At 37.7% G+C, this 14,503-nt stretch overlaps 1 protein-coding gene across 1 annotated transcript in view; it reads left to right on the top strand.

The window, feature by feature from the left end:
* Positions 1–1,106: 1,106 nt before the first annotated feature.
* Positions 1,107–14,503, top strand: part of CLCA1 (chloride channel accessory 1) — a 30,888-nt gene continuing 17,491 nt past the window's right edge. The window contains exons 1-4 of the mRNA XM_043575489.1: positions 1,107–1,407; positions 6,201–6,341; positions 6,507–6,654; positions 9,210–9,315. Of these exons, the coding sequence (XP_043431424.1) occupies positions 1,201–1,407; positions 6,201–6,341; positions 6,507–6,654; positions 9,210–9,315 (602 nt within the window). The 5' untranslated portion in view covers positions 1,107–1,200. The remainder of the gene's footprint in view (positions 1,408–6,200; positions 6,342–6,506; positions 6,655–9,209; positions 9,316–14,503) is intronic.

Consider the following 14,503-nt stretch of genomic DNA (forward strand, 5'->3'; position numbering starts at 1 on the left):
TAGGGAACCCAGGAAAAACATATGTAGTTGGGGGTGTGAGATGTTTTAGAATCAAAAATTTTGATGTATGATAAACGCATACATTTTTTCAATACACATTAAATAAATTATTTTTGCACCAAAGCATATTTAGATCATCTGGACAACCACTTTATAATCAGATATTCCCACTACTTCAATGCTTTACTTTCAATTGCTTAAAGACATGTACTTGAGCAATAAATTCTATTTATTAGCTGTAAGTACTAACCTAACTTTTATGAGCCAACGTCAAAGAAAGGGGATAAACAAGGTGAAATTGATGCTTATCACAAATGAAGTCTTGGGATGAAGGGATATTTCAAGTAATTTGAATACAGTAAATTGGTAGACCAACTTGAGTTTCCATCTGAGGTTTGACAAATTTAAAAGAGTTTATGAAGTAGGTGGCAGTCCATAATTCATATTGAGAGAAATTTAGTTTCAATAAAATAATTTAATGTTGTTAATTTGAATTATATTGACCCATGAGCTGTGGAATAGAAAAATAGAAGTCTGATGAGGGAACTGGAGGGAATTTGCTTTGCACAGTGATACGTAAATTTTATCTTTTGTCTCCATTATAAAATATTCAATAATATCTATGTTGCTTTCTAATTTTTTTTGTTGTTGTTACAAGTGGATTGTATAAGAGAGCATCAAGAGGTGATGAGGTTATGTCAAGATCAATGAGGATTAAAAAAAAAAAAAAGACCACCATCATAGATAACTGGGTATATGACTTACACTTAATAGTGCTCACTGAATATGCAGAATAGTCAGGCCTCCATGGGAGGTGAGGGTTGGAGGGTGGTGTTGGGTGGGTCAGTGTCTCTGGATCAGCAAACATTTGTAATAAGTAAACATCTTTTAATGGCCGAGCTGCTTGTCACCTGTGAATTCCTCCAAGGAACAGGATGTGGGCTCCCCACCCTCATTCCCAGCATCTGGCACAGGTGTAGACAAGGCTAATAATCCTTTCAAAATGAAATATTTGAAAGTACACAGAATTTGAGACTAAGCTATATGTATGGTTCCTTATATTGGAGACAAATGCAATGGTGAAAGAATTTTGGGTCAAAGGGTTAAACACTGTGATAAACCACCTCTGATAACTTGGAAAAATGTGTGTCTATATATTCATATATATAGAGAGAGAGAGGTAAAGAAAGATACCTCTAAATGCAGCATTCTCCAAAGAGAGAAATCAAAGTGCAATGTGCAGCAATGGGGTCATTTAAATGTTCTGTTTTCATCTTGGTCCTTCATCTCCTGGAAGGCGCTGTGAGCAAGTCACTCATTCAGCTGAATAATAATGGGTATGAAGGGATTGTCATTGCAATTGACCCTAATGTGCCAGAAGATGAAACACTCATTCAACAAATAAAGGTAGGTTCAAAATGATAATTATCCATGCTTTAAAAACATTTTTTATCCAATTATTTTTATTTTTATTTTTTGATGTTATTTTTGAGAGAGAGGGAGACAGAGCACGAGTGGGGGAGGGGCAGACAGAGAGGGAGACACAGGACCTGAAGCAGCCTCCAGGCTCTGAGTTGTCAGCACAGAGTCCAACACGGGGCCTGAAACCCATGAGCCATGAGATCGCGACCACAGCCGAAATTGGACGCTTAGCTGACTGAGCCACCCAGGTGCCTCTATGCTTTAAAAAAAAACAAGTGTAATATTGTCGTAGAGCAAACATGAGTTCTCTAACTCCAGCTGTGTGACATTGCCACATTATTTTCAGGTCTGAGTATGTTTCTTCAGCTGTAAAATGTAAATAATAACACTAAACTATTAGGATTCTTGTGACAGATGAGATCATAAATGCAGTGCACATAACTCAGAGTTTGATACATCATTGGTGCCTAATAAATGATGTCTACACTGACTGGATTTTACCATTGGTTTATATCAGATTCTCCTTTTATTCTCCTAATTGTAATCCCCTTCTCTGTGATCCTATTTAATACAGGAGCCCAGGATGCAAATCTCTGACTTAAGAACAATCCTGACCCTTCCAATGAGAGGAAACTATGCATTTTACCAGCTCCAATGCAAGGGACCCTCTCAGGGCTGCTGGGCAGGCTCACCTCACTTGTTACTTCCCCCATGGGGGAAGGAAAAACTAGGGAAGCATCTAACTGCTATAAGGTGGAGGGATTAGAGAGGTTGCATACAACAGCAAACTTTAAGAAGGAAATGCATTATAAAAGGCAAAAGTGTAGGTCTGTAAAATGGGAATAATAGTAAGCACCTTCCTCATAGGACTTTGTCATGATTAAGTTTAACAATGCATGCATATAAGGGAAGCTGAGTTAAGGGTATATGGGAACTCTGTACAATTTTTTGCATGTCTTCTGTAAGTCTAAAATTATCTCAAAAATTTTTTTAAAAACTTCAAAAATGTATGCATAATGCCTGATACATAATAAGAGCTCAGTAAATGTTAGGTATAGCCATCAATCATCAATCCCACTGTTAATCCTTCTAGATCAAAAGAGTTCCTCCCTCTTAACCAAGCCAAAGGGGCTGAAGCTTGTTTCTAGGCAGTGTTCCTAAGTGTGAGTTCAGAAGTTAATAGTGTAAGGGCCCCAAAGGTCGTCCCCAAGGTTTCTTTGCTCTGAGCAGAAGCAAGGCCAAAAAGATGGAGTTTGGAAAAAGGGCCATCTCTACCACCAAGAGAAGGTTGGGGTTGGAGAAGTGCAGCAGTTGATGGGGGAGGAGAAGCTTACCTGTTTAAGTGGAAGACTATGAGGTCTACCACCATTGGTGAAAGAGAAATTTACATCTTTTGAAATCCCTCAAATCAGAAACCTTGGGTAGGTTTTTGATTACCTCTAAATTTAGGCATGAGCAAAAATGAAGTAGCCACTTAAAGTAACAGACAAAGTATGGAAGAAAAAATGTGGCTGGCAATGTTTCTGTCTCTTGCTGGGTAGTCAGTAGGGCTCAGGAAATACCAGGAGGACACAGATGCCTTATCTTGAATGACAATGGTCATTTGTATTTATATTGTGCTTCAAAGCTTTCAAAGCTCTTTCATCTCACTATCTTAGGGGGATTTTCTTCCTGAGAAATGTACTTCTCACTACAACGATTAAATCTGCTTCCTGGTAGGAGTCCTAAATGAGTTGGGTATTAAGTTGGTGTCTACATCTTCTCTGTAACGGGAACACTTTTAAGGACAATAGTGTACTCTGTGTCCCTGAGTAGTGAATAAAAGTGGGTTCCCCACTATTTGATGTTCCAGATCTGCAGAGTTGAGGGAGCTCACTGTTGGCTTTTCTGCCTTTCCTGGCCATCCCTCACTCTCTGCTTTCTAAGGGGATTCTCTTCCTCAAGCCCTTGTGGGGCAGAAGCTTCTAAGTCAGCTCTTAAATACTGGCTTTAGCAGGACAGTCCCTAACATTTTTTCCATATATAGGACCGGCAGATGGCGCTGCAGCAGTTCTATCTATGGCACCTACATTCTAGTCCGTTTTAGTTGTAGAAACAACAGAACACACATGACAGAGTGAGAGAGACTAAGGGAGAAACTCGCTCTCTGCTTGTGTGAGCGCTCTCTGTCTCTCTCTCTCTGTCTCTCTCTCTCTCTCTCTGTCTCTGTCTCTCTCTGTCTCTGTCTCTCTCTCTCTCTCTCTCTCTCTCTCTCACACACACACACACACACACACACACACACTTATACACACATTAAAGATACTGAATGGGAGCAGTTTGGAGTGTTCTCAATGCGTGGGAGCCCAGGCACGCCCTGACTTGGCACTCCTGGACAGTTTGCCACTCATGAAACCGCTTCGTTCATTCATTCTTTGTTCATCTATCCAACAAATATTCATAGAGCATTTACAAAATGTCAGTACCAGGAATCCACTGGTGAATAGTATACTATCCCTGCCCTTAAGGCATTACCAGCCCATCCTATAAACTGTTACCCTCAACCTTCTCCAAACCTGTTAAGTTTAAATGTCTATTTGGATATGAAGTCGCCTTCTCAAAATCTGGAACAGATGATGAAGCAAAGTTTCCTTATTAATGTTTCTATTAAAACATGGGAGACAAGAAAATTTCATGCTGCTTATTCTTCCTGGAGATAATGAAAATTCACATTTCACAAGTCAAATTGTAATATAATACTCTAATGTAGGAAGTTTTATATCTACTTTTCAACTTTTTGGTGATCTTGACTTAGTGTTTTTATTTTTCATTTTATTTTTAAAAAAATTTTTAATGCTTATTTATTTTTGAGAGAGACAGAGTATGAATGGGGGAGGGAGCATAGAGAGAGAAGAGACACAGAATCTGAAGCAGGCTCCAGGCTCTGAGCTGTCAGCACAGAGCCTGATGCGGGGCTCAAACTTGTGAACCAGGAGATCATGACCTGATCCGAAGTCAATGCTCAACCGACTGAGCCACCCAGGTGCCCCCAGTGTTTTTATTTTTTTAAATGAGACAATATTATATTATCCTAGTAATTGTTAAAAATCTGGCTATGGGGGAAGAAGGATATGCAAATTACAAGAACTTTAATAAAACTGTCCAGGCAACCATTACTGTCACTATCTGAAGGGAGGGAACCTAAGGCTCATAGAGATAAAATAAATTCCCCAAGTTTATCCTGTTAGGAAGTGGCAGAGTAGGAGTCACTTCTGCATCAATGGGCAAGTACTTCCCCATGTAATGATGACCTGTTTCTGCCCCTAAGGCCAACCCTGCCAGGCACTGGACTCTAGTCATTCTGGTCTGCTCCAGCAAGGACATTCCTCCTGCAATGACCCATTTTTCTCTTAAATTATCAGTTCTTTTCCATTAGCATATACATGTGTTATAATAGTTTCCATTTAAAAAAAAAAACAACTAAACCAAACAAAACTCCCTTGTCCTGAAGTCCTCTTTCAGCTAATGTTTCATTTCTCCATTCCTCTTTAATCTACAGAAAAACTTCTTGACCTGTTGTCTGTATTCACCGTCTCTGCTTCCTCATCCCCTAGTGTGTTGAACTCACTCATATGGAGCTATCATCTCTGTTCCACTAAAATGGATCACTCAGGTAGCCAAATTCATTGCTCAGTTATTAGTCCTCATCATACTTGATTGCTCAACAGCATTAGACACCGATGAGGAATCTCTCCTTCCTTAAACACTATCGCCACTTAAACACAGTGCCTTCTGATTTCCTCCCCATGCACCTGCTGCTCCCTCCGGATCTCCTTTGCTGGCTTCTCCTCACCTGACCCCTAAATGCTGGGGGCCTGAGGGCTCAGTCTTCAGCCCTCTTCTCTCCTCTGTCTATACTTGCTTTTGTACCTTTCAGTGGTTTTCAGTCCTAGTAGACCCAATACCACTTTCTATAATAAATTTCTTATAATACCCTCTCTACCATCTTGTCATGAAGCAGCTCAGGGAATGTGCAGAGGCATTTATAATTTAACACTACAGCTCTTTTCATTTTAGAGAAATAAAGTTGAAGAGAAATTAATTACACCACTTCCTTATATTGAACACTTAGTACTATACTAAAAATAAATACTCTCATATCATTTAGTTAACCCCAAAATTATTACAGGAGCCAGCAGTGCTACAGGTGCATTCATTTTAATTTGAGTTTCTCTCCCAGTACTACTTGGTGTGGGACTTTGAGACCTATACTCTCGAACTGTCAGTTTCTCCCTTAAAGGTTTATTGATCCTCAAAAGATCAAATGAGATGAAACCAATAGCTAACATTTCATAATGTTAACACAACGTTGAAATGTTAACATTTCATGTTGCTAAGTAAACATGGTTCTAAGTGCTTCCTTGACTTCATTTGCTCCTCACAACAAATTTATGAGCTAGTCGCTAGAATATTTTCTACTCTACGCGTGGAGAAACTGAGGTTCAGGGGAGCTTGAGGAAATTGCCTGATGTCCTGCCATAAGTGGTGGAACCACAATTAGTGTCTGCCTCTGGAGTCTGCATTGTCAACCATTATACTGAAATATATAGCATGTGGCAAGTACTCACAAAAGATCAGCTATTATTATTAATAAAAGCGATTTCCACATTTCCCCTTCCCATCTTGATAAATAACTAGTCTTTGGAAATGTGAAATACAGATATAAATTTGAATGATTGACAGTTTTGCCTATTTTCTGTCATAAATGTGCTGGTTATATGTGTTTTCTTTTTTCCCAGGACATGGTGACCCAGGCATCTCCATATCTGTTTGAAGCTACAGAAAGAAGATTCTATTTCAAAAAGGTTGCCATTTTGATTCCTGAAAAATGGAAGACAAAACCTGAGTATGTGAGACCAAAACTCGAGACCTACAAAAATGTGAGAATATCAAGTTTTTTTTCACATTCAATTTCCTTCTCTAATTCAGATTTTTTTTCATCAAAATATTCTAGAATCAAATGAAATTGTTTCAAAATACTCTTGCATGAAAAAGGTCAATTCATTTGCAGAATTTTGTAATAATGACTATTTGTTAAATTTCAGGCTGATGTTCTAGTTGCTGAACCAACTGCTCCAGGTAATGATGAACCCTACACGGAGCAGATGGGCAACTGTGGAGAAAAAGGGGAAAGGATTCATTTCACTCCTGACTTCCTAGCGGGAAAAAAGCTTGCTCAATATGGACCACAAGGTAGGGCTAGAGATAAAATAATCTGGTATATTTCTCACAATTTAATGATTTTATTCTCAAAGTAGATCAATAATAGCATTTTCTGAGTAAGCATATACAAGCAAAATAAATTATTATAACTTTTTTCACTTAAAATAGAGATTCAGTGCAAATTGGTGCAGCCACTCTGGAAAACAGTGTGGAGGTTCCTCAAAAGATTACAAATAGATATACCCTATGACCCAGCAATAGCACTGCTAGGAATTTACCCAAGGGATACAGGAGTACTGATGCATAGGGGCACTTGTACCCCAATGTTTATAGCAGCACTCTCAACAATAGCTAAATTATGGAAAGAGCCTAAATGTCCATCAACTGATGAATGGATAAAGAAATTGTGGTTTATATACACAATGGAATACTACGTGGCAATGAGAAAGAATGAAATATGGCCCTTTGTAGCAACGTGGATGGAACTGGAAAGTGTGATGCTAAGCGAAATAAGCCATACAGAGAAAGACAGATACCATATGTTTTCACTCTTATGTGGGTCCTGAGAAACTTAACAGAAACCCATGGGGGAGGAGAAGGAAAAAAAAAAAAGAGGTTAGAGTGGGAGAGAGCCAAAGCATAAGAGACTCTTAAAAACTGAGAACAAACTGAGGGTTGATGGGGGGTGGAAGGGAGGGGAGGGTGGGTGATGGGTATTGAGGAGGGCACCTTTTGGGATGAGCACTGGGTGTTGTATGGAAACCAATTTGACAATAAATTTCATATATTGGAAAAAAATAGAGATTCAGAATAGTGTATTTCCCAGTTAAAATTTAAATTCTTCATGTTTAGTACACGTGTGTAAGTACAGAATTTTTAATTTTTAGAAATTGTTATCAGATAGTATTATAATATACTTTCCAAGTATAATCAAATGCAATAAGTTTTAGATAATTAAGGTAACTAATAACTAGTACTAGGTTTCTTCTCTATCTTGAAAAGATTAGGACCCATTTGATTTTCTTCATTTAAATAGGGAAGGCAGAGAAAACAAACAAAAGAGTACTAGCACCTCAATACCCCACCCCCAAATACACAAATGCACTTATAGACCTTATCAGAAAGAGGTGTCAAACAAATGTACCTCTCTCTTGTTCCTTTACAACATTCCATCTCTACTCCATAACAGGAACAGAAAATTCCCAACCTATGGCTCAATATGTGTTGAACTGATTTACCTAAGTGCCCCATCCCACTCCTGAGCCCACCTCAGCCATCATGGTCACCACATTTATAATCCCTTCTTTCTGTACTGTGCCTCCATGCCTGCTCCCCTACAGCCTTCCCTTCCCTTTAAGAGGTCATCAGTTGTTCCCCAGCACTGACAGAATAGTCTAAATCTTTAATGTGAGATTCTAGGTCTTCCTTAGCATACATTCCTTCATATAACTGTCCAAATTCAGCCTACCTAGGAATTTACATTCCAGAAAAACTGAGCTGAGTGTAAGCTCAAATACTCACTGAGTGCCTATTAAGTTCTAGGCATTATTTGCCAAGGCACGGCAATGAAGTCATGGTGTCTATTCTCATGGAGATGTGTCTAGTGTGACAGACTAGCATTAAAGAGTAATGAAAATATAACATGATAAAGTGTCATAATGGGATATAATGAAAGTGCAAGGGAGGGGTATATGGACAGGTTTAGGATGTCAGAGAAGGCTTCTAGGTGGAGATAAGCCTGATTTTGAAAGAGGAGTAGGATTTATCCAGAGAGAGGGAAAGAGTATTCTGAGTCAGAGGAAAACTATGTGAAAAGAACAAGAGATGAGCAAGAACATGGTGTGACTCTAGACAGCAAAAGGAGTTTAGGAATTCACTGTGATTTTAGAGTTTTGGTAGTGGATGGAGAACAGCAAGAGATATGGCTTCAGAGAGGAGCAGAGCCTGGATCAGGAATCTTGTGTGCCATGTTGAGATGTTGGACTTAACCTGAGCACCATAGGGGAGCCATCTAAGACTAGAGATATGGTGGCCAGTTGGGTGGCCATTGCAGTGATTCAGGAGTAGGCAGCAGTAAGATTGGAAAGAGGAGACTAGGTCAAAGCAAAAAGCCAGAGGTGTAGGAGGCAGACCTTGAGGGTTAACCAGATATGAACCATGAGGGAGAAGGACATATTGGGGATGCTGCTCTGGCTGCCCTATGAATGCCTCTGGCTCCCACAACAGCCTGCACTGGCCTCCATCGTTATACTTGCGCCACTAGGGATTTTAGTTATCTGATCATTTGTGTCATCTGCTAGACTGTGAGCTGTGTAAGGACAAGGCAGTTGTTTCGTCTTTGTATGAATAACTGCCTGGCACCTACTAGTGCCTGATTAACATTTGATGAGGCAAAATAAGTAGTTATATTTTAAAGAAATGTGCAGTTATCATTAGATTCTTTTTTCCCTGAGGAAATCAAACCTTTAACTGAAAAAAATTAACATAGCAATGCATAATGATGTTCAGAAAAATTACCTTCTCCTAGTGAGAAGATAATTTTGTCATTCTTATTGTAATCCGGTGTTTAAAATATTTTCTCACAGGAAGGGTCTTTGTCCATGAATGGGCTCATCTGCGATGGGGGGTATATGATGAATACAATAATAACCAGAAATTCTACTTTTCCAATGGAAAAAGACAAGCAGTAAGGTATGTGTATTTTAATTTAATTTTTCTCAACCTATTTTTAAGCTTATTTATTTATTTTGAGAGACAGAGAGAGCATGTGCACACATGGGCACTTGTGTGTGTGAATGGGGGAGGGGCAGAGAGAGAGGCAAAGAGAGACTCCCAAGTCGTTTCCACACTGTCAGTGCAGAGCCCAAGGGGGGCACAGAGAGCTCGATCTCACAAGCCTTGAGATCGTGACCTGAGCTGAAATCAAGAATCAGATGCTCAACTGACTGAGCCACCTTCCCAAACTATTTTAAAATTGCAATCATTTATTCCATGAATTGACTTCAAAATTATCAGTTTTTTAAATATTTTTTATCTTTCATTCTCTTAGCGCCTTCTTTTTCAGGTTCCCACAAAACTACTTCTTTTGTTCCCTTTATAAGTGCTTCAGTGGTTGAATTGTCTACTCTGCAGCTACAAATCATTTGCCTCTGTGTGTGTGTGTGTGTGTGTGTGTGTGTGTGTGTGTGCAATGATAAGAAATCCACAGGTACCATGTTCAGTGTCTCCATCTCCCTATATCAGAATCAGGGACATAAGCCAGCCTAATGGGATTCTTTAGTGCCTTGAGGGCAGAATGGTATCTATGTGGACTTGATCAGTACAAATGGGCCTGGGAGGGACTGTGGAACTTACATAAATGACAAGCCAAATATTAAAACAAAACAAAATTTATCCCAGTTTAAATTACACTTTCTGTACTGTCAATAGAAAGCAAAACGAATACTTGAAAAGTACTCTTGGCTGCCATTATTTTATGGGTGAGTTCAATTTCAGCGAATATAAACTGCTTTAGCACTAACATAAAAGGCAGGGAACTTTCCAATTTACTTTAAAGAGGTAGCATCATTTAGACACTAAAACCTGACAGATGGTATGAAAAATAATTCTGTAGATACAGTTTTCTAAAAAGATTTCAAATTAATGGATAGTAAATTATATCTGGTAGAATTAAGGGGATAACAAACATACTAAGGCCAAGTAGGATATCTTCCAGAAATTTGAAAATATTGTGATATTAGGTAACTAATTAATATGGTATATTGAGTACAGAAGAAAAATAATGATGCCAATAGATTCTCAAAGGAGTTTGATAACCTTGCACACATATGCCCAAGTTTAAAAACAACAACTCCTTTTTGAAGACTAAAATTTGGTACAACACTCCTCTCCACTTCTGCTTCCAGTTCTGTTTGCCTGATGCTGTTCAAGGACGGGAGCTAGGATTGGGTTCAGTTACTGTCCTACATGGTGCAACTGTTTCCAAGGGGAGCTGCACTTGGCTCAGCACTCAATCTTGGCTTCCCATTTCTCCCACAGGAGCATTACTACTCACCATTTCGCCTTTCTTTACTACATTCAAACTCTGTTAGCTAGGTCCACTTCTGTTGTATCTTCCCTCATTGTTACATCACCTCAGGCATAAATAGACACTACGTGCCTCCTAGAACCAGGCACAGTCCACCAGATTCCTTTAGCTTATTCCCTCTGCACCTCACAGACCACACCCAGGGGCCCTTCCCTGATGTGATCATACATTGGACCGACCTCTACAGTCTCAGCCAATGCATGCCATCCCAAACCCAACACCTGCCTTCCGCACTTCTCTTTTCTAAGCTACTACATAGTTGAACGCTGTATATTCCCTCAAGAGAAAAACTTATTAGTAAGCTTATTAGTCCTTCCTAGAGATATTCTAGACATATTTACATATACGGCATGTTCTTCCACAGATAACATTAGCAAAGCTGACATGATCACCATGTCCTCTTAACAAAAATTTAATTATAGTGTATTAATAACGTTTATTGCTTCTTATCTTCCAAATATTTTTATTGCTTTGAAGGGCTAGGAGCAATTTTAAAAAATGATGGTAGTGACCACAACAGAAAGTTACTTCTTTAATAAGATACAGAACATTCACTGAAAACTGATAGCCTTTCATATTTAATAGGGAAATGCTAGAGACATTCCTAGGAATAAGGATGACCACTATTAGCACATTCTAACTTTGTTTAGAAAGTTGGAGCCAATGCAATAACACCTTAAACTGAAGAGGTTAAAAACAGTGGGGCAGTAGGGAGCTGCTACTCAAAAGGAAGATAGAAAATTGCTTTTAAGCAGATGAGACATGGTCCACTCAGAAAACCCAAGGAAATAAATAGAAATTAAAACTGACAAAGGAAATCAATAAGGGGACCAGATACAAAATGAATATTCAAATTACCTTTCCATAGATTAACAATAACGAGTTCAAAAATATAATGGAAAATTTCTTCTCCACTTAAGACAGCAATTAAAAGTGTAATAAAAGTAGGGGAGGGGTATCACCTCGCAGTGTCAGAATACCTGAACTCAACAACACAAGAAACAACAGGTGTTGGTGAGGATATGGAGAAAAAGGAGCCCTCTTGAACTGTTAGTGGAAATACAAACTGGCACAGCTGCTCTGGAAAACAGCATGGAAGTTCCTCAAAAAGTCAAAAAGAGAACTACCCTATGATCCAGCAATAGTACCACTGGGTATTTACTCGAAGAATACAAAAACACTAATTCGAAGGGATACATGCACCCCTATGTTTATAGCAGCATTATGTACAAATTATGGAAGCAGTCTAAGTGTCCATCAATAGATGAAGGAATAAAGAATATTGGAACAATGGAATATTGTTCAGCCATAAAAAAGAATGAAATCTTGCCATTTGCAACATCATGAATGGATCAAGACCATACAATGCTAAGTAAAATAAGTCAGAGGAAGACAAATGCCATATGATTTCTGTCATATGTAGAATTTAAGAAACAGAACAAATGAGCAAAGGGGAAGACAGAGAGAGAAGGAAACCAAGAAACAGATTCTTAATTAACTGAACAAACTGATGGCTACTAGAGAGGAGGTGGGTGGAGGGAATGGGTGAAATAGGTGATGAAGATTAAGGAATGAGTGAGTGCACACACTTGTTGTGATAAGCACCGGGTAACTAAAATAAAAACTTAAAAACTAAATAAAATAATTTTTTTAAGTAGGGTCAACTCTGAGAAATGTGAAAGTCATATTAGAATAAAACAGTAAGATCCTTCTAAGGAATTTAAAAGAGTATCAAGATAAGTTGAAAGACTTTGAATTCATGGAAGATGTAAATTCAACACAAATCAATACATAGATTTTATGAAACTAGTTAAAATACATCTATTTTTACCTCATTTTTAAAACCTTAGAGATTATTCAGTAGATAGTAGCTAAGAAGTGTTTTGAAAAATAATAGTAATAAGTGGTCATTTTACTTATTGAATTTTAAATATACTCTAAGTCTACATTAATTAAAACAATGGGGCTAATAGACACATATATAATAATTTATTATTTAATACAGCCAGAATTACAAATCTATGAGGAAAGGCAGAATTTCTTAAGATATCAGAGCAATTTTTAACTGTGTCTGTGTGGGGAAAAAATTAACAGACCCTCATTCCAATTGGATAGACTCATCAAGTATAATGAGTAAGAAACTAGATAAATATTAATAAATATTGAATTGTTAGTTGGTGAAGTTCTTTCTATGCATTCAAGAATCGGAAAAAGACGTAACTAAAGGAATAATAAATTTGGCAACATATGAATTAAAATTTTGGTTGTACACAAATCAAACGTAAATTAAAGAAAAAGGTAACAACAGAAAAATATATCTATGAAAATTAAGAAACCAGACTTTTAAGAGCTTAGTATTATAACACACAAAGAACTTTTTAAAACCAAAAACAAAATGGTAACTCCCTAATAGAAAAACAGACACTGGAGAAGAATAAATAACTCACAAATGAGGAAATAAAAATGGCCAATAAACATATAATAAATGTTCAGACTTACTAGTAATCAAAGAGGTACAAATGTGACTAGGATGAGAATCACTTATTACCTAGTAAGTAAAGCTACTTTCAGCGGGATGAGCACTCCCACAGATGGTTGTTAGAGGCATAAACTGGCATAACTTTCCTTAGAAAGCAATTTGATGGCACATATCAAATCTGTAAAACTTTTCCTATTTTTTGATCCAGTAATTTCATGCTTAAAAATCCATTTTAAGGGAAATGACAGAATGGGTTGTATCCACAGACTTTAAAATGTTCAAACTTTTACTCTGGGAATCATGTAGCAAACTTGGAAACAGAGCCAAAACTTCATGTGAAATTTTATTTATTCATTGAAGTTTTACTTTTAGTACTGACAAATCAGTACCAAATTTCTACTAATTGGGGGGGGACCAAATTAAATAAATTAGGCTAGATTCATTTTATAGTATCAAAACATACAGCTATTAAAGTCACATTTTAAAAGGATATTATAAATTATAATAATACATTAAAATCTTAAGTATACTAACATACCAAGTTTTTTTTAAAGCAGGAAGCAAAGAGATATGTGCAATGCTATGTTGATATATAGAGAAGAAAATGCTTCAATATGTTAACAGTAGCTTATTTCTAATGGTGGGACATGATTTTTTTATATTCTTCTTTATGCTCCTTTGCTATTTTCCAAATTTTCTGTGGTGTTGATACATTATTTATATGTTTAAAAAATAAAATGTAGGGGCGAAGGGTACCAGGGTGGCCCAGTCAGTTAAACATCCCACTTTGCTCAGGTCATGATCTTGCGGTATGTGAGTTTGAGCCGCTCTGCGAGCCCCACTGGGTTTGAGACCTGTGCTGATGGTGCAGAGCCTGAAACCTGCTTCCAGTTCTGTGTCTCCCTTTCTCTCTCTGCCCCTCCCCTGCTCACTCTCTCTCTCTCTCTCTCTCTCTCTCTCTCAAAAATAAATAAACATCAAAAAAATTTTAATAAAATTTGGGGGAAAGCAGTCCATTTATAATAGCCACAAACTCATAAGCATATAAAGAAAAATCTAAAATACCTACGAACATATAAGAAATATGCAAAATTGTATAACTAGAAAAACAGGAAATGTCTTAAAGCCTTTTGAGGGAAACAAAAGAGAGTTCCTGATTTTCTAGCAATGAGGGTCCTAGATTAGGAGGTAGCTAAGGGCTTGGAAGCTTTTTAATTCTGACAACAGCCATAAGCCAGAGTTAGCTTTTCTGCTGCAAAGAAACAAATTCTGATACCGTTTGGGGAACTCTTCAGATACTTTCTGGCAAATAA

This window comes from Prionailurus bengalensis, chromosome C1 (assembly GCF_016509475.1).
Source record: "Prionailurus bengalensis isolate Pbe53 chromosome C1, Fcat_Pben_1.1_paternal_pri, whole genome shotgun sequence".
Classification (NCBI taxonomy): domain Eukaryota; kingdom Metazoa; phylum Chordata; class Mammalia; order Carnivora; family Felidae; genus Prionailurus; species Prionailurus bengalensis.